General features: G+C 60.2%; 1 protein-coding gene across 1 annotated transcript; it reads right to left on the bottom strand.

Moving 5' to 3' along the window:
• Positions 1-278: 278 nt before the first annotated feature.
• On the bottom strand, positions 279-15,463 carry LOC143401804 (FERM domain-containing protein 1-like). The gene is given in 13 exon segments (XM_077109718.1): positions 279-562; positions 1,803-2,075; positions 2,851-2,959; positions 2,961-3,026; positions 3,767-3,832; positions 4,449-4,604; positions 5,587-5,773; positions 6,479-6,555; positions 6,800-6,876; positions 10,690-10,780; positions 14,017-14,160; positions 14,678-14,831; positions 15,405-15,463. Coding segments are annotated over 13 exon segments (1,743 nt in total).
• Between the last annotated feature and the right edge of the window lie 4,566 nt (positions 15,464-20,029).

Genomic DNA, 20,029 nt, shown 5'->3' with positions numbered 1-20,029 from the left:
GCGCTGCCCCAGGGTCAACACCACTGACTCCTGGCTCTCCTGGACGCTGGATGTCCAGGCCCTGACTTATCATTCGGGGAAGGAGCTTATGGGCCACAGACAGGCACGAGGAGGACCCCCGTCACCCTGGGCTGACGTCGGAGCTGGCTGCACACCTCCCACAGGGGGAGACCGTTGGAAGCTGGCCAGGAAGTGGGGGTTGGAAGATAGAAGAGGCAAGGGCCAAGACCGCCCTGCCCCGGGCTGGCCACGGGGCAGTGGTGTGGGGTGAGCCACCCTCAGGCTGGCAGGCGCAGACGGAGGCACCTGTGGACAGTGTCTACACCACAAACTCCTGCAAGGATGCGCCCTCCCTGAGCAGGTCCAGGGAGAGACAGTTCATGGACCTCTTGCCACAGAGGGCAGCCCTGGCCTCCTGGGGCACCAGCAGCCCTGCCAGGGAGCAGCTGAAGGCACAGGTGTGAGAGGCAGGTGCAGGGCGAGGGGCTGGCTGGAGCTGATGCGTGTGGTCCAGGCTGCGGCTGTGCAGGGCCTCCCTGCCGCTGGGCTCCGCCTCCCGGACCTGCAGGGAGAAGCCACCCATGGCTCTTTACTCAGCAGCGGGCACCAGGCCAGCTACTGTCACAAGCCTGTGCTCCCTGCTGGGTGTGCTCTGCCTCTGGCAGGAGGACTGGACCCCTGCAGGGCTCCCACTGCCTGGCTTGGCCTGAGGCCCACCTGCCCCCGCCCAGGGTGCTCTGCTCCAGGCGCTCCAGGCCCCTGACTCCAGCAGCAGCAGTTCTGCTTCAACCCTGCTGCGCCTCCCCACCCCACCACCCTCCGCCACCAGGTCCTCTGCTACCATCACACAGCCCCTGGCTGGCCTCTGCTGGGGCAATCAGGGGTGTGGGCCCAACCGAGGGCTGTCCCACAGAGATCCCACTCGTGGCAGAGGGGGATGGAGGGAAGAATGAGGACAGTCACATTGATGCCCACCTGTGGGCCACACGTGGGTCACATGCAGGCCACACTGCCCAACCTGGACCTAGGGGGCCCTACCTTGTGTAGGACCTCGGTGCTCTGGCCTCTGGTCCTGGCCAGCGGGACCTGCACCACTGTGAAGGGCCTCGAGCAGGAGGCTGAGGAAGAGGAAAGGGCCTGAGCGGGGGCTGCAGCTGCCCGCCCCAGTGCTGTGTCCTGGAGCCCCGACTCCTCGTGGCCCGCAGGCGAGGTGGTCTGTGACCTCACAGTGTCCACTGCGAGGTGGTCCTGTGTGCCCCAGAGAGCCCAGGGCATCGGGTTCCACCTGACACAGGACCCCTCTCCTTGCCCACCTGGCTCCATCAGGGGAGGAAGGTGAGCTGCCCCAGGAGGCCCAGGACCTCCCCACAGAGCTGGGGCCACAGCCTGCCCAGCACACGTCTGTGTTGAGGCTGGGAGAAGCCAGGCCTGGGCCGTGGTGGCCACTTTTCCCCAGCAGCCCTCCCTATCCTGTGGCCGAAACACCTTGTCTGCTCCAATGTCAGACAGAACAGACTTCTCCAGGCCAGCGGGGTGCTGTGGTCATTTCTACTGGGTCTAGACCAAAACTTGGTCCAGACATCAGAGGTGAAGGCCAGCAGTGGACACTGGTTAGTGACAGATCTGCCAACCCTGGGCAACCCCAGATGACTCTGGCTGGCCTTAGGTGACACCAGGTGGACCTGGGTGGTACATTCGGGCATGTTCCCAGAGAGGCACTGTGACACGCAGCCTGGCCTCTCCCAGCAGTCTGGCACTTGGGGCAGGCCAGGCTCTTTGCTACCTCATTCTTCTCCGCCCACCTTTGCTGCCCCCGCTGTCCCTGAAGCTGATGGACGGCATCTTCCTGCAGAGGCCCTCAGCCTCTACGGGCTCATCCACAGACACCTCCCCAGATTCTGCATGCTGAGAGTCGGCCTCTGTGCCCAGTGTGTGGGCACTGCCGTGGCTGTCAGCAGAGCTGAGCGAGAGGCGGTGGTGGTGGTGCGGGCCAGTGTCTCTCTTGTGCCTGCTGGCCAGCTCTGGGTCCAGCTCCAGCGGGTCGCTGATGTGGGCCTCCTGGTAGTGCTTCTTCTCTGCAGGGCGTGGGGGACAGATGCAGAGCTGGGTTTGGAGGAAGGCCTGGCCCCGGGGACATGGCCCCAGGGACATGGCCCATAAGTCTATTCCTGGGGCTTTCTCGCTGTCTCAGGCTACAGGCTCATCCTGAGCATCCCTGATGTCACGGCCACCCAGGACAGGGCTGGGTGGGAGTGAACAGACTGTCAGCCTGTTCTGAGGGCAGGTGTCCCCTAGGGCTGCCTCGTTACACAGGGACAAACACATCTGTGCAAGCTCACCCCCCTATGCAGACACACATGTGCTCACACACGTGCTCACACACACGCCCACCCGTGCTCTGTGACTGCAGTGTGCACACGTGGCTGTCTCCCGGTGCTCTCTAAGGACACAGTGAGAACAGCCCCCAGGTGAAGACTGGGAGAGTGAGACCAGGCCTGGCACAGCACTGCAGCCAGGTCTTCACGTGGCCTTGATTCTGCACAAGGGACGGTGTGAGGAGTCGGAAAGGGGGCTTCCGGAGCCCGGACAGAGCTGAGCAGCCCTCACCTTGACTGCACCCCGCCCCCATCTCTAGGCTTCTGCTCAGGTCACCACCACACTTCACCCGGAGCGCCTGGGGGACAGGAGCTGAAAGGCCACTGTCCATTACGGGAGAACCCTTTTGCTGAGCCCAGAGTGGGTGGCCCAGGTCCTGGGCAAGTTCTAGGGGCAATCTGCTTCATCTCCACCCCTCAGAGGGGGTGAGCAGCTATCTGCTAGGTGCCCAGACCCCGGCGGGGAGGTGCCTACCTTCAGCCTCATCCAGCAGCTGTAGCCGCTGCAGCAGGGGCTTCACACTGAGGTAGAACTGGTGGCTGGAGCGGAGCAGCCGGAGCAGGTGCCGGGAGCACCAGGGGAAAACCCGTGTAGAAAACCAGCTTCCGGGATGGGGGCAGCCCAGCGGGCTGGATCTCCAGCTTCTTTCCCTGAGTAGACAGAAGGGACAATAGATGTGGCTTCATACGTTGAAAAACCCTTCCAGCAATAGGAAAGACATCACATGGCCCTCTAACTGGGCGATGGCCAAGGTCCCCTTTAAAGATATGACTTCCGTGAGCAAACGGATCTCTTGGTCACTGTGATCAGGAGGCTGTCTGACCTTAGCCATGAGAAGGCAGCCCTCTATGCAGACCCCTGCCTTGGCTGGGTGAGGGTGTAAGTGTCCAGGGTGGGACCTAAAGGGCTGAGTCTCCCTGTCATTCTACCCAGTGGCCCTCACTCTCAGTCACAGGGGGCCCAGGGTGACAGCTCTGGAGCCCGATGAGAGGGGCACAGATGTGCCTCTAGGACCCACTCGGGAGCCAGGAGTCACATGGAATGAGAAGGGCATCAGGACCTCCCTTCACATCTCGGCTACTCACCCCGTCCCGGCAGGGCCATGCCAGCACAGCTGCGAGGGTGAGCATGTCCAGAGCCTCCGGGGCTGTCGGGAGCCAGGAGGAAGGGAGCCTGCACGTGCCCCGAAGGACGGAGATGCATCTGCCCCGGGGCTCTAGAGTGTTGAGGGCCCTTGCAGACACCCACCAGAAAGGCCAGCTTCCTGATGCAGGGCCAGGGCAAGTCATGCAGCAGCTGCGGAGCGTGGCTTACCTCCTGCAAGACAGAGGCACTTTGTCCAGGAGGGCGGCCAGGGCGAGTCTTGGGGAGGGGCGAGTCCCTCTCTCACCTGATAGATATGCATTCCCTTGAGGGTGAGTCCCAGGAGGAAAGTGGGGTGCTCACGCTTCTTATCCTGAAAGGTGCAAGAGGTGGAGGCCCTGGGCCTGGGGTGGCCAGAGACCACCATGCCCCACCCAGCTCTGTCCTGGACCCTCCCCTGGCCCTCTGTGTGCTGGAGTTGTTCCTGCCAATTGCCCAGGCACTCCCTCAGTCTCCATTCCCCAAACGTGTCTGAACCCCTTAACCTGCCCCAAGAAACCTCCACCCAGTCCTCTCCGCAAAGACTGAGCGCTGTGTCACCTGTGTGCCTGGCCGGGTGGACACAGAGTCCAGGCCCGAGGCCCCAGCACTAGACCCAAGTCAGAACAACCGTGGCTGAGCCAGCAGGCTCGGGTCCCCAGTCCCTCGGGGTTCGCTGGAGCCCTGCGGAAGCGCTGCACACCACCTCTGGACAGCCACCAGGGAACACATTCCCTCCCTCACCACACCAGCCTGTCCTGAGGACCTCCGTCCCCAGGATGGTTGGTCACACCATCACCTGTGGGGACTTGGTCCAGCTCTGCTCTGGGATCCAGGTTACAGTGTCCTCTGCAGGGGACTCTGCCTGCCCTGTCCTAGGGTCCCAGCACGCTGTCAGCACGGGGGCTCTGTCCCTCCCCTGTCCTGGGCCCCAGTGCTCTGGGCTCAACCTTGTACAGCCTGAAGAAGTGGACAGGCACGTCCTCGAGCTGACAGGCATCCCTGAGGAACCTCAGCACAGCTGCCTGGGGGCTCAGCTCCTGCTGCTCGCGGTGCATGGTGGGCACGTGCCGGAGGATATAGTCGACACCCCTCTTGGCAATGACCTGAGGACGGGCCCAGGTCAGCTCCACCCCTCCTTCCCTCCCCTCCCCTGAGTTGGCCTCCTTCTTGGGAAGCCTCCCAGCCTCCTGCCATTGCAGGGGACCTCCCCAGCTGCAGCTGTCCAGCGGGAGGACTGGGCCTGCTGTCCAAGCTGGGGACACAGAGATGAGTGTGTGGAGTTCCCCAAAGCACCCAAGGAAAGCCCCTCTCTTTCTGGGCCCCCCAGTGCCCACCACAGAGACCCAGAAACAAGCTGATTCCAGGTGGCAGTGTGCGCCCAACAAGCCACGACTCCCCGTACGGCTCCCAGCAGCCCAGGAGGAGGCTACGTCTGTGCACGGGGTGAAACCTGAGGGACGTGCATCTGAGGAGGGCCAGCCATGTCCAGAGGGACGGGGTACCTGGAGGACTGGACCCAGCCCTGGGCACAGTGACCAATGTGCAGAGCGGACAGTTTCCAGCTGCTTGGGGTGGACAAGGAACAAGGAGACGCCCACAGGGAGGGAAACTAGGACTCTGCCCAGGGCAGGGGCCACTGTCCCTGGAGGGACAACCCAGTGCTCAGTGCCCCCACGAAGCCAGGCACAGTGCCCGGGGCTGGGAACACAAGGTGGACTCCTCTGCTCCCTGACCCCCCCCCGCTCCAGGGCACTGAAGGGCTGAAGCACGGATGTGAGTGGCCCCTAAAGGGCCCTGGGATACCTGGAGAGAAGGGGCAGGTGGGTTGTTCTTCACAGCTGGGCAGGTCCAGAGGCTCAGAGGAGGAGAGCCCCTGGCTCCAGGTCGCACAGCTGGCCAAGTGTGCGCAGGAGCACCGGAGTCGGCCCTGGGCACTGGTCCACGCCGCCACATGCCTGCCTTGGGCTCCCCCAGGTTCCCCCCCTGCCCCTCCTAGCTCTGCAGCCTCCCCTCTGCATGGACCCCGTAGAGTCCTGTTGGGGACAGTGTCAGTGACCCCCCAGGAGGGTGCCAAGGGGTCCTTACCCACTGTGGGAAATAGGCCTGCGGCTCGAAGTACCGCCCGACGTGCGGCGGCTTGCGGTGGCTGCCCAGGTCGGCCTGCAGCGCAAGGGCGGCCAGCAGGAAGTAGGCCTCCTCCCTGTGTGCACATTGGGACCGCAGCACCCGCTCCTTCAGGCTGCAGTAGTACAGGTGCCGGGCCACCTGGTTGCTGGAAGGCAGCAGAGCTGGGTGGGGTCCAGTGGCTGGACCCAGGTGGGGTCTGCACAGCCACCCGCCCCAGCCTGGTCCAGGGCACCCAGCCTCCCTTGTTCACAGCCTGGTCTGACCCAGGGCAGTGCCGGGCACACCCTTCTCCGTGAGCAGAGAGCTGCTGCCCCCAGCGGGGCCCAGCCAGGCCTGGCTGCCACCTTCAGCAGCCTGGACTCCGGAGGGAAGGGCCTGCCCAAGGGCTCAGGCACAGCGACACTGAACCCGGTTCCCTGAGCCCACTGCCCAATGCCATCAGCCACACACAGCTCCAGGACAAGGCGGGCTGCCCAGGGGGCCTCCCCTAGGTCTTCTAATACAGTTGGGCACTGCCCTCAGCCCACCTCCCGGTTCCCCAGAACCTGCACCCTCCCCTCCCCCTCTGGGATCAGCGACCACCTGCCTTCTCAGGGTCCCCAGCCCTCTCTCTGTCTTGCTGAACATCAGGGTTCCTGGTTGTCCTGCCAGCTCCGAGGTGGCCATCTGAGGGAGGCCACCGCCCCTGTCCCGGGAACCCCTCCTGCCACGTCTGCACAGATGCTTCAGGTAAAGGCCCAGTCAGGCCCCACACTGCGCCAACATGGCTGTTCTGAGGCACAGGCAGATGGCTTGGCTCCTGGACTTGGGTGTCCTTCCAGGCAAGGTCCTGGACACCAGGAGCAGTTACCTCATGACCCTCCCGTGCTCCACATAGTACTGCACTCTGAGGGAGGTGACGAAGGGCGCCCAGGGCCTCCAGCCTCCCTGTTGGGAGAGGGTGAGGAAGAGCGGGCCTGGGGCACCTCCCGGCGCCCGGCCTTCGCCAGGATCTTAGGAGCCGCGACACTCAGTATTTCATCCTACTTTTACGGGGAGAAGGGCCGAGTGGGGTGTGGCACCGAGGACGTGGGGACAACAGTGTGCCTGCCAGACAAGCCCAGATGAGGCGGGGGCCCCAGCAGGGAGCCGCAGGCCCACACGGGCTCAGCCTGGCCTGCAGCCCACTTACTTGAGTTCCTCTCTTCCAGTCCTCTGAGAAGTACTTGCTGAGCCTGAGCTCCAAGTCCATGAACACGTGCTCATTGTCTAGAAAGGACGGGCTTCGTCAGCACCTTCACTCCCAAGGGCCTCGAGCCGGGCAGCTTCTTCTCTAGCTGACCTGGTGCGGGCTGCTCCCTTGGGCTGGCTGCGGGGACAGCCCTGTCAACCACTGCTGGTTACCTGCATGGCCTTCCCAGGGAGGGCTGGCGCACTCTCAGCCTTCCGGGAGGCATGAGGATGATCAGCGGGGCCCGCAGACCTTCCCTGCACCCCAGGCTCCCTGGCCCAGCCACAGAACAAGAGGGACCCTATAGCCTGCCCACGCCAACAGACGCCGACCACCAAGTGCACCGTGGGCCCAGTGGCTGGGAGGGTGCTGGGGACGCTTTTGCTGAGGGAAGCCTTGCTGTGACACTGGGGCAGGACATTGGTTTCCTGTGGAAGCTGGAGGGGAGAGGCTGGGGGCTCCCTCCACTGTCACAGGCTCCGTGCCAAGGCCTGAGGTGCATAGCTCCAAGTGAACTGGGGAGGAAACGTCCCTCAGGAGCCACCGAGGAGCTGCTGGGCCACGGTGAGGACAGTGTGCTGCAGGCCAGTGTCACCGGCTGTCCCTGGCAGTTTTAACCTGTTCTGCCCACTGAGCACATCCCAGTCCAGCTGCCACCTTCAGACACCCGGCTGGACATGGCACTGGGACCAGCAGTCCTGCCCAGGTAGAGAGAGGCCTGGAAATGCCCGGAGGCTCCACGGGCCTCCCGACTCTTCCTGGCCTGCCTCTGTCTCCCCCAGAGCCCCACGGACCTGACAGACAGCGGGCTGGGGTCCAGCTGAGTTCCCAGGCTCACCAGGGCCAGGAGTTAGGGGCTGAGCTGTGTCCCCAATGTCAGAGCCCTGACCCCCGAGCCTCAGGGACTGCTCAACTTAAGTGAGTCTCCAGGGTGTCCTGATCCACCAGGAACGGGACTGGACATGCAGCCCAGAGGGACAGCAATGCGAAGACACCGGGAAGGAGGCAGAGAGGACACAGGCGGGAGAGGACCCCAGAACCTCCAGGGTCACGTGTATCTCTCCCAATTCTGTCCCTAACACAACAGACTTTGAACCCTGTGGCCCGGCTGGCGGCCGAGAGCCCATCTGCTCTGAACGACCTCGGCCTTCCGCTCCTCCCCCACAGCCTAAGTCTGGCCAGCCCTGACCCTGGTCCCTGGCTCTCTGGGGAGATGGTCTCTGCCTTGGGGTCAGACAGCCCTGCCTCCCTGACCAGGTCATCTCCTGAGTCAGGCCATAATTTCTTGCTTGAAGGAATCAAACTGTCCTTTGTACGAGATGTCCTTTGGCAGGTGACTAGGAAAGCCTGTGGCACATCCAGAGAGTGGAGGGTCAGTCACTGATGACAAGGACTCAGCCCCAGCTGTGGAGGGCGTGGCGCCGACGTGACTGCTTGTCACCAAGGGAGAGCCGTCTGGAGGGGCAGCACTGTGGACAGGGCAGGGACTCAGCAGAGGACCCGCGGTGGTGGGGGTGGGTAGGGAGGGCTTCAGGGCCATGGCACTGCTGGGTGACACCGAGGGCACTGCACAGTGTCTGACACCAGGGGTGAGCCTCATGTCACCATGGACTCTGGTGACACGGATGTGTCCCTGTAGGTTCCTGCTGGGATGTGGACACTGTGGGTGGGACGTACATGAGAAATACTTTTTCCTTCTGCTCAGTTTTGCTGTCACCTCAACCTGCTCCAAAAAATGACATGTTAAAGTCTTGAAGCCCCTTCCAAGTGTGACTCCAGCCTCCTGAGGCAGGAGAGCCCTCAACAAGCCTGCAGCTCACTCGGGCCCAAAGGTCTCCTCTTGCCCCTGGTGACTGGACAGACACCCGCACCCGAGGTCTTGCAGATGACCCTAGGAGCAAGGGCCTGGTGACTTCCTGTTCACTCCCCACCATCTGGGCAGCAGGGAGGGCTGGAAAAGCCCCAGGATCCTCTGGGAGCTCCTGCTCCTGTGGCCCAGGGTCCCATGGAGCCCTGTGGAGGGGTACTGCACACGCACCCTCTGAAGCCCAGTCCCACTGATGATCCCGCACACTGGGACACTTAGGAAGTGCAGCCAAGAGCGTGGTGTGTCCCAGTGACTGGGAAGGGCAGTGAGGACCTGCCCACCTCGGAGGCCTCCCCACCTCTCTGCCCAGGGAGTTGTCCTCTCTGGCCACAGATGCACCAGGGCGCCCTGGAGCCCAACCAAGGCCTCTGAAGGAGTGGAAGACCTAGGCCTCCCCCGCGGAGCCCTTGCCTTCTACCTAGTGCAGTCGGCAGGACACCCAAAGCCACCAGGGCGGACTGAGGAGCTGACACTCGCGTTCCCGCTGGCCAGGGAGGGGGGGCCTGCCCTGTCTCTGTCTGTGTCCCACCTTCCCTACTGCCAAGCCCCGGCTGCCAGTGGAGGTCCCGTCCCTTGCTGTGTTACCAAAAGTGTGCACAAGTCACCACGCCTGAGGCGCTGAAGCAAGGAATCCAAGGTCCTGTTCAAAAGTCCAGGTCTCCAAAGTAAGGACTCTGGCCATGAAGGGTGCCAGTGGCCCTGGGCTGAGCTCCAAGATGGACAAGCTCAGCGGGCTGGAGCCTCAGCCTCGGCAGGTCCCATGTGCAGGAGGGAGACCTGTCTTCACCTGGGAGCAGGGAACCCCAATTTCTTCCTTAACCTGCCCTGCCCACTTGCTCCTGGGGCCGGCAAGATTGGCGGCAGGCCATCTCAGATGGCCAACAGAAGAGGAGATGGAAGACAGGTCTGGTGGAGGTGGCTGCCTTCCAGCTGGTTACCTGCCCTGCGACACTCCCAGCAATCCCTGTGTGTGCACCTGGACTCCTCGCAGTGGGCACTGTGCCCGCCCACAAGAGCCGAGCCTCGGCAGTTCTGCTGCAAGGCCTCGACTTGGGCTGAGCCTGGCTGAGGGCCTCCCGTGACTCATCCCCGCTCACCCCACTCGTCCACCTCACAGGTGTGTGCTCCATGGTACACACACATGGTGAAGACCTGTGAGCTGGTCCCTAAGGTGTGGGCAGCTCACGGTATGGACCTTGAGCCTCAATCAGAAGGACAAAGATCCTGAGCTGCTGGCTGTGTTCACACTGCGGGCTCTGGCCCCCTGCAGGGGCGGCCTCCGGGGCCTGGCGCGGTATCACCAGGGCTTTGATTCACTCTTCGCTTTGAGGCCTGGGGAGTCCCTAACCAGCAGGAAGCCGAGCACCTCTGGGCCACCAGGGAGAAGCACCCCGTCCTACAGCATGTGCGGGTTCCCCTGCCCACTGTGACTGGCCACCTCCTTCCTGGGGAGCCGCCCCGGCACTCCAGGCCCTACCCTCAGGTCCTTGAAATCAGGCTGCATCTGCACAGGCACCCGCCTTGGCCCCGTAACTGTCACACTCCCCACATGACAGAGCCCAGCAGGCTGAGCGGGCAGCTGTGTGTGTCATCTGAATGTGCGGGTGCACAGAAATGTACACCTCACACGCAAGTGAGCACCACCCACCTTAGACCACAGGCTCACACGTCACACATGCACATACCTCAGGCCACACACGACCACACCACACGAGCACACATCACAGGCCACGCATGGACACACCACACGTCCACATGCCACACGCCACAGGCATCGCACAGGCACACCTCACACGGCACACTCAGCACACTGCACACTACTGACCACCCACTTTGCAGCACACGTGCACACAGCACACACACTGACACACCCAACACCCTGTCTGTGGTTGTCTGCCCAGAGCCTGACCCCAGAAGCCCAGCAACAACGGGGTGGGGTGGAAGGAGCAGGGGGGCCTGAAGGTGGGACGGCAGCACTGCTCACCTCTGACCACGCTGAGGCCGAAGAAGCGGGCCTCCCAGAGGCCCAGCACGCTGCACACCTGCTGGAACAGCTCCCGCGCCGTGGCCCTCACCTGCAACAGGGGCGGTGCTCAGGGCGTCCAGGACTGCCCTGGACAGGCTCAGGGGACCCCGCTTCAGGACGTGAGCAGTGGCTTGTGCTCAGGGCCAGGGTCACTCACAACCCCACAGAGCTGCTTGGGAGAGGGAGGTGGAGGGGTGCGCCTGGATTGGACAGAGCACCCTCCACCCTCCCCATAATGTGTACCCCCTGGGGGCCCGCCTGCTAGATCCTCCTTACCCCACGAAAGCATGGCCCTGACCACCCGGGAATGGGCATCTGTGGGTGGGGAAGACACCTGATTTTCAAGGGAGGGGGCCGAGGAGGGGCTGACAACACTCAGGAACACACTGCCTGCCCAGCGCTCTGCAGATCTAACTAGCAGTCCCCATGCACAGTCTGAGCCGGGCCCTGGGCCCCTGAGGACATGTTTCACTGTGCAGTCTGTGCCTCGGCCAGCTTAGCCATTGGGCACACGACTCCTACAGCTGGCCCTGGGGGATCCTACACTGCACCCCCAGACACCACTGGGCAGGCCTCACGCCCAGGGCCAGTGTCCATGCTGCTGCCCAGGAGGGTGCTTTCCTCTGCGCGCAGGTGAGGCCTCTCTTTATGGCACGTCCTGCGGTCTGCTTCATGTGGTCCCAGCATGGCTCCCTGACGGACACTTCACAGCAATCTCCTCAAACCCCTGGTCCCGTGCCAACCCCTTATGCCTATTTATTGACTCCAAGCCTATAGAAGCTCCCGTGCTGGCCTGGGTGACGTCCGTGCTCCAATCCGACCTTGAGCTTCCTGCGTGGAATCCCCTCAGATGCCACCGTGTACGCGGGCAGACAACACCGTGGCACCTCAGCCACTGCTTCTGCTCAACTTCCTGACAGACTCGACTCCAGGCTGGCAGTGCTGTCCTCACCCCTGTGCCTCTCGGCCGGGGGACAGCCACACATCTCCTGCTGGTGACTCAGAGACACCGTGTGTGCCAGCTGGCTATGGTAGAGGTGTGTGGCGGTGGCCCCGGGCTCCTGTGAGGCCCCTGACCTGGTCTCCACTAGAAACCCAGAGCCCCGTGGCCTGGCCGTCTGCTACCTGTGCCTCTGTGTCACCGGAGCGGCACGGCCTGTTCCTGCTTTTCGATGACAAGTTACCGAAAGGTTGGCTCATTAGCATCAGTTAACGTGGTGAGGGCCACCGGGACTGGGACGTGCACTGGGAAGGTCTTCTCAGCCCACGCTCTTCTAATGACTGCAGTGGAGCCACACACAGGGGGACATGGACGCCCACGATGGCTCCCATGGTCCACAGTGCCTGGCTCGCACCTGAGGGCTGGCCAGCTGTGTCCTTACCAAGCAGAGGGCCCGACTGGGGAGGTAGGAGCAGGAGACACCCCTCCGGGGCCAGAGGGTGGTAGGGAGGGGAGGTAGGAGCAGGAGACACCTCTCCGGGGCCAGAGGGTGGTAGGGAGGGGAGGTAGGAGCAGGAGACACCTCTCCGGGGCTCCATGAAGCCCCGAGCGTGACCTCACACTGTGTTCTGGGTGCAGCCTCCGGCTGAATCTCACAGTACAGCTCAGGGAGGGAAACAGGTAGAAGACGCCCTGGTCACACAGGTGGAGGCCCCAGCACGTCCACTGCATGCCTCAGAGGGCCCCAGGACCCTGACATCCCCTCCTCAGGTGGGACCCCAGTGCTTGGGGCACTGCCACAAACCTAAGTGCCAGCACTTCCTATGGACACGCAGCCCCAGGCAGACACCAGGTTCCCAGGGGACCCGAACCGTGATGTCACAGCCCGTCACTGCCTCAGAGAGCACCAAGCTGTCCACAAGGAGCCTCAACAAATTCCCCCTGGAGGGACCTGTCACTCTGTCAGAAACCTGCATTTCAATCCCCATTTTCACCATTCACACTTACAAAGGTGGAAGGACTGCTCCTGGTCCAGCTAAAAGCTGGGAACTGACAGCTTCTTCCTGCTCAGACGGACTGAGGAAGAGCCTCCCCTAGGCCGCCGCGGCTCGCCCAGAGGGCCCCAGAAGGAAGCCAACCGCAGGGACTCTGGACCTGGACCAGTGAGTGTCTGGATTAGTTCAGGGCCCGAGCCCGGACACTTCCCTTCCTCCCCACGGCAGGGAATGGGGAAGGGCCGGGTCTGCAGCAAACTGCATGACCCTGCTGTCCCTCAGGTCACAGTGACCTGAGGACCATGACCTGGCCACACTGCCCCGTGATGGACGGCAGGGGGGAGCTGCAGGCGTCGAGACTGCATCCACCCAGGATGCCAAAGTCCTCACAGAAGGGTCACGCGCTGGCTGGAGGTCATCTGTGCCAAGGAGACGGCCTGCTCCTTAGTGTCCCTCTCAGACCCTAAATGCCGGGACGTGACCAGGTTGTGCAGAGCTACAGGGTCCCCAGTGACTTCTGGCAGCCTTCCGCTCCTCTGTGTGGTTTCACAACCTGAAGTTTGATCCAAAGCCGTCTGTGGAGGCTGTGGCCGGGGTCCCTGGACCACGCCAGCTCTGTCCTGCGGGCCAGGCCTCCTCTGGGGCCGGCAAGCGCTGCTCCTAGCTCTTAGTTCTCTCACCAGACGCTCTCTTGAGGGGAATCTGGTAACTCTGGTGACTTTGGGCACAGCCCTCGGCGCTGTCCTCAGATGGAAGGGGAGGGGCTTTCTATCAGCCAGTGAGGGCGTCCCCACTTCTGAGGGTGACAACGTGATCCATCATCCCCAGGGGGATGGTCCAGCCATGAGCATTTCACTAAAGCCCAGTGTTGAGGACAGGGCAGGACCGGAGGGCGGCAGGGCGAGGGGGCACGCAGAGCCACCCAGGGCCTCCAGAGGGAGGCCGCTGTCCCGGGTGAACTGTGCCACCAGTTTCCTGCTCCCGAGGCACCGTTTCTTCATCGGCCTTTCCAGTCCAGCTTCTCCCACAGGAGGGACACCCAGGGATCAGACAGGTACCCTGGGACAAAGTCAACCCAGGGAGGCATGGACGCTGTGGGAGGGCCAGGCAGCCCAGGACTCTGGACGCTAAAGGGGACTGGGCAGCTCTCAGCTCCAGCATGCTACAGTGGCCCGCATCATAGTGAAGTGGTCATTTGATGTCTCCTCTAGTCCAGGTGCCCCCAGTGCATAGCTCCTTCTGTCCCCATATCACTCTCTGGACATGTGGTCCCCACTGTCCCCCAGTCACCCTCTGGACACACAACCCAACTGTTCTCCTGGCCACCCCCTGGGCGTATGCCCTGCTCACCCCTACTGCCAGCCGCAGCTGCTTCTGGGCGGGCAGCAGCACGAGGACATCCCTGTGCTCTGAGGTCATCTTGCTGTCCCCAGGGTTGGCTCCACTGGGCTGCGTACAAGCCTCTCTCAGGACCAGCCTCTGCTGGCCAAGCTCCTGTAGGGGAGAGGAGTCAGGGTTGCCCAGGGGGAGTGAGCGGCTGGAGCCCCGCCTCCTCTGGGTGGCATCTCCGCACCACCGTCTCTGGTCTCCCCTGGTCATCAGCTCAGGTGGACACTGGCCCTCCCACTCCCAGCTGTGCCTTCTGTGCTGGTGTCTCTGGCACTCGCCATAAAGGGCCAGGAACTTGGTGGCTGTGCAGGACAAGGGTCAGGCTGTGAGCTGGGCGTGTGGAGGATGACTAGATGCACAGTCCTGTGGCCACCTCACTGTACCTGGGCAGGGGCAGCTCCACTCCAGGCCATAGACAGGGACCACTGTGTGGCCCCTATAGGAAGGGCCAGGACCCCTGCACCACAAGATGTCCCCTGCAGCTCTCAGAGGACAGAGGGGCCACACAGACCCCTGGACATAGACTCCAGAACCAGGGTGGCCCCTGGTCACTGGAGCAGCAGGAGGGCCAGGAGGACAAGAGGCAATGGGAGAGGAACGTGCCCCAGTCCCAGGACAACACCTCCTGCTTGTACTGGCCCCAGAGCCAGGAACGTGCTGGAGTCACAGCTCCTGGAGGGACCTTGCCGCGGGGCCCTTTCTGTTCCGCTAGCTGGGAGCTGAGGACTCCTCTGGCCAGAGCCAGCTCATCGGCCCCCTGCAGCAGGCCGGGACAGCTGGAAGTGGGCCATGGCAGGCACATTGAGGGTGTGGACTCTCAGAAGCCAGCAGTGGGACCTCTGCCATCTGTCTGAGGCACCGTGGACTCTCCAGGCACTAGCAGGGGCCCCCGGAGGCCACTGGCCGGGGCAGCCAACACTGGGGGCATTTCAGGTCCAGGAGATTTTGGACCCATGGGCCTGGCTTGTGGACCTCTGTCCTCAGCCAGGGTTGGGGAGCCTCTTTCCCGTCCCTGAGTCTCAGGACCTCCTTGGAGAAGTCCCTCTTACTGATCCCGAGAGGCTGCTGGTGGAGGAACCCAGGAGGGTCCTAAGGGGCAGCTGGCTGGTCTCAGGAGGTCCACACTCCAGCACCCTCAGGGCTATCCAGGGCTTTGGAAGATTAGCAGCCCCAGGGACAGGGGGCTCCACCTCATGTCTGCCCACCGCCCCCTGCACTCAGGCTGAGCCCTCCCGCCCGGGCCTGCTTTCTCTGCAGGGTAATGCGAGGCTCCTTGTCACAGGAGAGCATGCGTCCCTTCAGCCAAGGCCAACTGCTCCGGAAGGTGGACACTGGGTTCTGATCCTCACTTCAGGCTAACTGCTGGCTGGATGCTGGTCAGGAGGTGGACGGACGCCTGCCGCAGCATCACGGAGGACAGCAGCTACTGTCTTCCTGCAGTGTCTGAGCACAGGAGGCCCCCGAGGTTGTGGGAACACAGGAGGTAGTGATGGGGAGAGAGCCAGGACAGCTGGGCGGGCGTGGTCGACGGCCACGGAGCCTTGTGGTGGGTGTGGGTGCCCATGTGTCATAGGTGGTGTCTTCTCCGAGCCAAAAGGAAGAGAAACGTGTGTCGTCACTGATAAACTATCCATGGACCCCAGCACAGTGGCATGTCTCAGGCCCAGAACCCAGAGCTGCACGGGCTACCCAGAATGCCCTGCAGCCCAGCAACACCTCTGAGGGACAGTCAGGGGACACTTCATCAAGAAGACAACAGCTTTCTGTCCTTTGAGAAAACAGAAACATGGCAAGATACCCCAAATCCACAGCACTTGTAGGTACAGTTAGTTGGCCTTGCTATCTGCAGGAACGGGTTCCACACACTGCCCAGAGCCCCAAGTTGGTGACATTCAAGCTCCTTGCTTAAAATGGCACTCATTTTGTGAATAACTAATCACTTTGAGGTGACTTATAAAGCCTGATGCAGAGTGACTGTGCCGATAGCTGGGACCGCAGGGCTAGGAAGAGAGGCCAGGAAGCCTCCACCTCCCGGCCAAACACAGTGCTTCCCAAATATCCTTGATCCAAACTTGGCTGGTGCACAGATGTGGGGCCACAGGAGCCCCGTGCTGACGGGGTGCACTGTCCCCTGGACTCTTGTTCAGTTACTGGCCACGGCTGGGATTTCAGGTGTGAGGGGCTCCACATGGAGATGCCAAGGCAAATGCCAGGCCTCTTTCCAGACGGGCACTCAGTCCTCCTCCACCCAGTTCTCCCTTCTTCTGGACAGTGGTGTCATCTGGTAGATGGGCTTGCTGAGAATGTTCTAGAACTCAAGCTTCTCAGTTTTTTACGCCCATGAGGGATAGGCTTTGAAAAAGCAACACGGGAATACCTTTCAGAAAGACAAAGGAAGGGGGTGCTCTGAACTCCCTTGGTGAACTGAGACTGCCACGCCAAGAGGGCAGCAGCCAACAGGACAGGTCACATGTGGGGACTGCACTAACCAGGTGCCCTAACCTGAGCCGGACAACCTCGCAGGTCCACAAGGCTCCATGGGGGCATCTGCGGGTGGGCTCCGACTCCCACGCGCCTCCCTTGGACCCTCTGGGCTGGGCAGGACCTTCCAGAAGGGTGCAGGAGCCCTGGGCTGGGGAGTCCTCAATCTTCAGTCCTGAGTCGCAGCTCACGTTTGGGGCTGGGGACGAGGTTGCCGCAGGAAAGAGCCACCCAGGGACTGTGCCGGCGCCATGGGCAGGGCCCGGTGTTTGTCTCCTGCCTACACAGACCTGATCAGGCCCCTCGGCCCCAGTGACAACCCAAGGTCCCACGAGCAGGACGGGCCCCCCACAGCCCTGGCTGTCCTGCCCCTGGAGCTGCCTCTGCCTTTCTAACTGACCGCGGTGGCAGGGCTGGGAGAGGTCCCACAGGGGTCAGCCCTGCTGTGGACAGAGGTCAGCAGGTGTGACATTCACATCCCTGTTCACCTGGCTGGCCACCCTCCTTCCCTGCAGGTGGGAGTGCCGAGGGCAGGACCTGTCCCCACAGGACAGGGACTGCAGAGCCACTGAGGGGCCAGCTCCTCTCTTGGACCTACAGAAGACAGGGTCTGCCTCCAGGAATCATGCCAAGTGACAGAGAGCCCAGGTCACCTGCCCCTCGGGTGGCACTTAAGTGTCCAGGCATCTGGACCCATCACTAGGGGTGGAATGGGTACCTGGTCAGAGGGCAGCATTTTCTAAGGGGAGGAGGAAGGCAGCAGCTGCCTGCTACAGGCACCAGGGCAGCCATGTCTGAGAGAGGCGGGCGGCTGTGAGGCTGAGCACATCGGAGTGTCCGAGAGGCCAAGGGAGGAGGACGAGAACCCCCGCTTGCTGCCATGTCCTTGCTTACAGAGACAGGGCACGGGGACTCTGGGACTGACAGAGCTCCTCGGAATGTAGCCTTGCAAGGCAAATTAGGCAAAAAGGGTCATTAGGTGAAATAAGGTCACTTGAGTGGCCTTGAACCAGCGGCTGGTGTCCTCATGGAAGGGTGACTTACGGTCGTCCACGGCCCAGAGGCCCTCAGAAGGAACCAGCCCTGTTGGCACCTTGGTCTCCACTTCCAGCCTCCGGGACCTTGAGGAATGGTTTGTATGACTGGAAACACTGTCTGTTGGTGTTCTGTTAGGGACACCTAGTGGACCAGCACAGTCCTATTTGGGGACAAGCTGGCAATTGCAAAGAGCCACTAAAATGTCTACACTCTGACACACCAATCCACTTCTGGATATTTATCCTCAGCAAATAACATAACAAAACCTTTAAAAAATTACATACACAAAGATGCTCATGAAATTGAAGTTTCTAAGGCAGTAATAAACTTGCTAACAGTGGGAACATTATGTAGTTACAATATAAAATAGCAATGGAACATCATGCAGTGTTTAGAATTAAAATATGAGGACAATGGCTCACGATGAAGGTTGAAAGTCATGCATAACAATTGCAAAAGAAAGGGGGCACAGCTGAATTCTGCACACGCCTAGCTGTCGTTAAAGTTATGTGAAAATGTGTTCACAGAGAGTGAAGAGCTGACAGACCCAGGCCAAATAATGTTGGGAAAAAATGTGGTAGTTTTATTTCCCTAAAAACTTCTTATTTTATAGAAGTTTCTCATATACAAAACTGTTTTTATAAAGTGGAATAAAAACGGAGTCAAACCAGGTGCAGTGTCAACGCCTGTGATCCCAGCAGCCAAGGGGGCAGAGGCAGGAGGCTTGTGAGTTCAAAGCCATGTTGGCAAAAGCAAGTTGCTAAGCAACTCAGTGAGACCCTGTCTCTACATAAATACAAAAAAAAAAAAAATAGGTTTGGGGGTGTGGTTCAGTGGTTGAGTGCCCCTGAGTTCAATCCCCAGTACCAAAAAAATAAAAATAAAAAACCTGAGTCAAGAGGATTCCTCAGAACTGTCTATGGAGCTGTGTCCTGTTGGCTTGTGTGCACATGTGCTTGCAGATAAGCCCCTGTGCACAGAGCACACACGAGCACATGCACACCCATCATGAGTATATGTGCATGCATTCTTGCACATGGACACACACATGCACATGTAACACACTCACTCACATGCACATGACTGTATGTGCATGCACTCCCATGCATGCACCCACATGCACTTGATTCCTGCACAGGTGCATGCACATGCATGGACACATACACACATGTATGCCCTGTACACATGCCTGCTGTAGACTGTACATTTGTGTACAGTAATGTGCTTTTAAAACCCTTCAGTGTATTGAAAGAACAATCTACTATGACTCTGTCCAGATTATAAGTGCGGCTCATTGTGGGACAGTGCTTTAATCCAGTAACTTAGAGTAACAGGACAAGGCTTGACATTATGTGGTTATCTGTCACCTGTTCTACGGCTACTTGTGAAGGTTTCAAATGTTTTCTGATACAAGCATTTGGCAGAGTTGGAAGAGAAGGACACTCTCCTCAACAGAAGACTCTTTAGCCAGGTGACATCATCTGGAGAGTGAGGTACCTGCTATGGACACTTTGAAGTTCAGAAGGAACTGTGTTTATGACTGTGACCGACCAGCCGTCACCCGGTCCTGGAGCTTCTAGAAAGGCCATCAAATGTGAGAAAGAAGTCCTGGCACCACCACTGGGAGGAAGAACCCAGACTGTAGACGGTTGCAGGCAATATGATCACTCCGTCACTCAGCTGGGCAGGAAGCTCCAGGGTCTACCTCTTCACACAAACAGCCTGGAGGTGCACAGAGTTTCTGATTTTAAAAATCAATTTTAAAAAATGTTGCAAGAAACAAGCAGATGAAAACAACCCTGGGAAGGCTGGAGGAGACAGGGACAGGGACGGGCCACGGTCGCTGTGGGAGGACCCTGCAGCTGCAGCCCGTGGAAGGCTGAAGAGGTCTCTGGCACGTGCTCCTGCCCCCTGTGGAGAAGCAGGTCCCAGATGCAGACCAGACTGACCCGTGAGGACACAGAACCTTTGGAGCATATGAAAGGTAGGTTCTTCCTTCACACTCTCCACCAAAACAAATGCCACAAAGTACAGAATGCAAAGCTGCATAGCAGTGGCCCAGTGGTTGACAGTGCTACCCACATCTCAAGTCTCAACACCTGCTTACCCAGATGTTTACACAGAAGAATGCATGCTGCACTGTGATTTGAAGACTATGAGATTAAGAATTTGGAAAACCATTTATGGCTGACAATGTAGAATTGGTTTGAAAACGTTGCTTTGCATCAAGACAACAGACTATTTTTGAAGATCGTAAAAACTATTTTAGAATGTTTTTTTCCACATGTGAGTTTTTTTGTTATGTAAAGGTACAGGATACAAAACTATATAATATTGTCCAAACTTTATCTTTGGTAAGTGGAAAGAAATACATTAAGATGTTAACAATAAAAATTAGAACTAAAAATTTTGTTTTCTGCATTACATTTTTAATAAAAAGTTGTGAATGCCAAAC

This window comes from Callospermophilus lateralis, chromosome 6 (genome assembly GCF_048772815.1).
Source record: "Callospermophilus lateralis isolate mCalLat2 chromosome 6, mCalLat2.hap1, whole genome shotgun sequence".
NCBI lineage: Eukaryota > Metazoa > Chordata > Mammalia > Rodentia > Sciuridae > Callospermophilus > Callospermophilus lateralis.
This window is presented reverse-complemented; position numbering and strand designations above follow the sequence as displayed.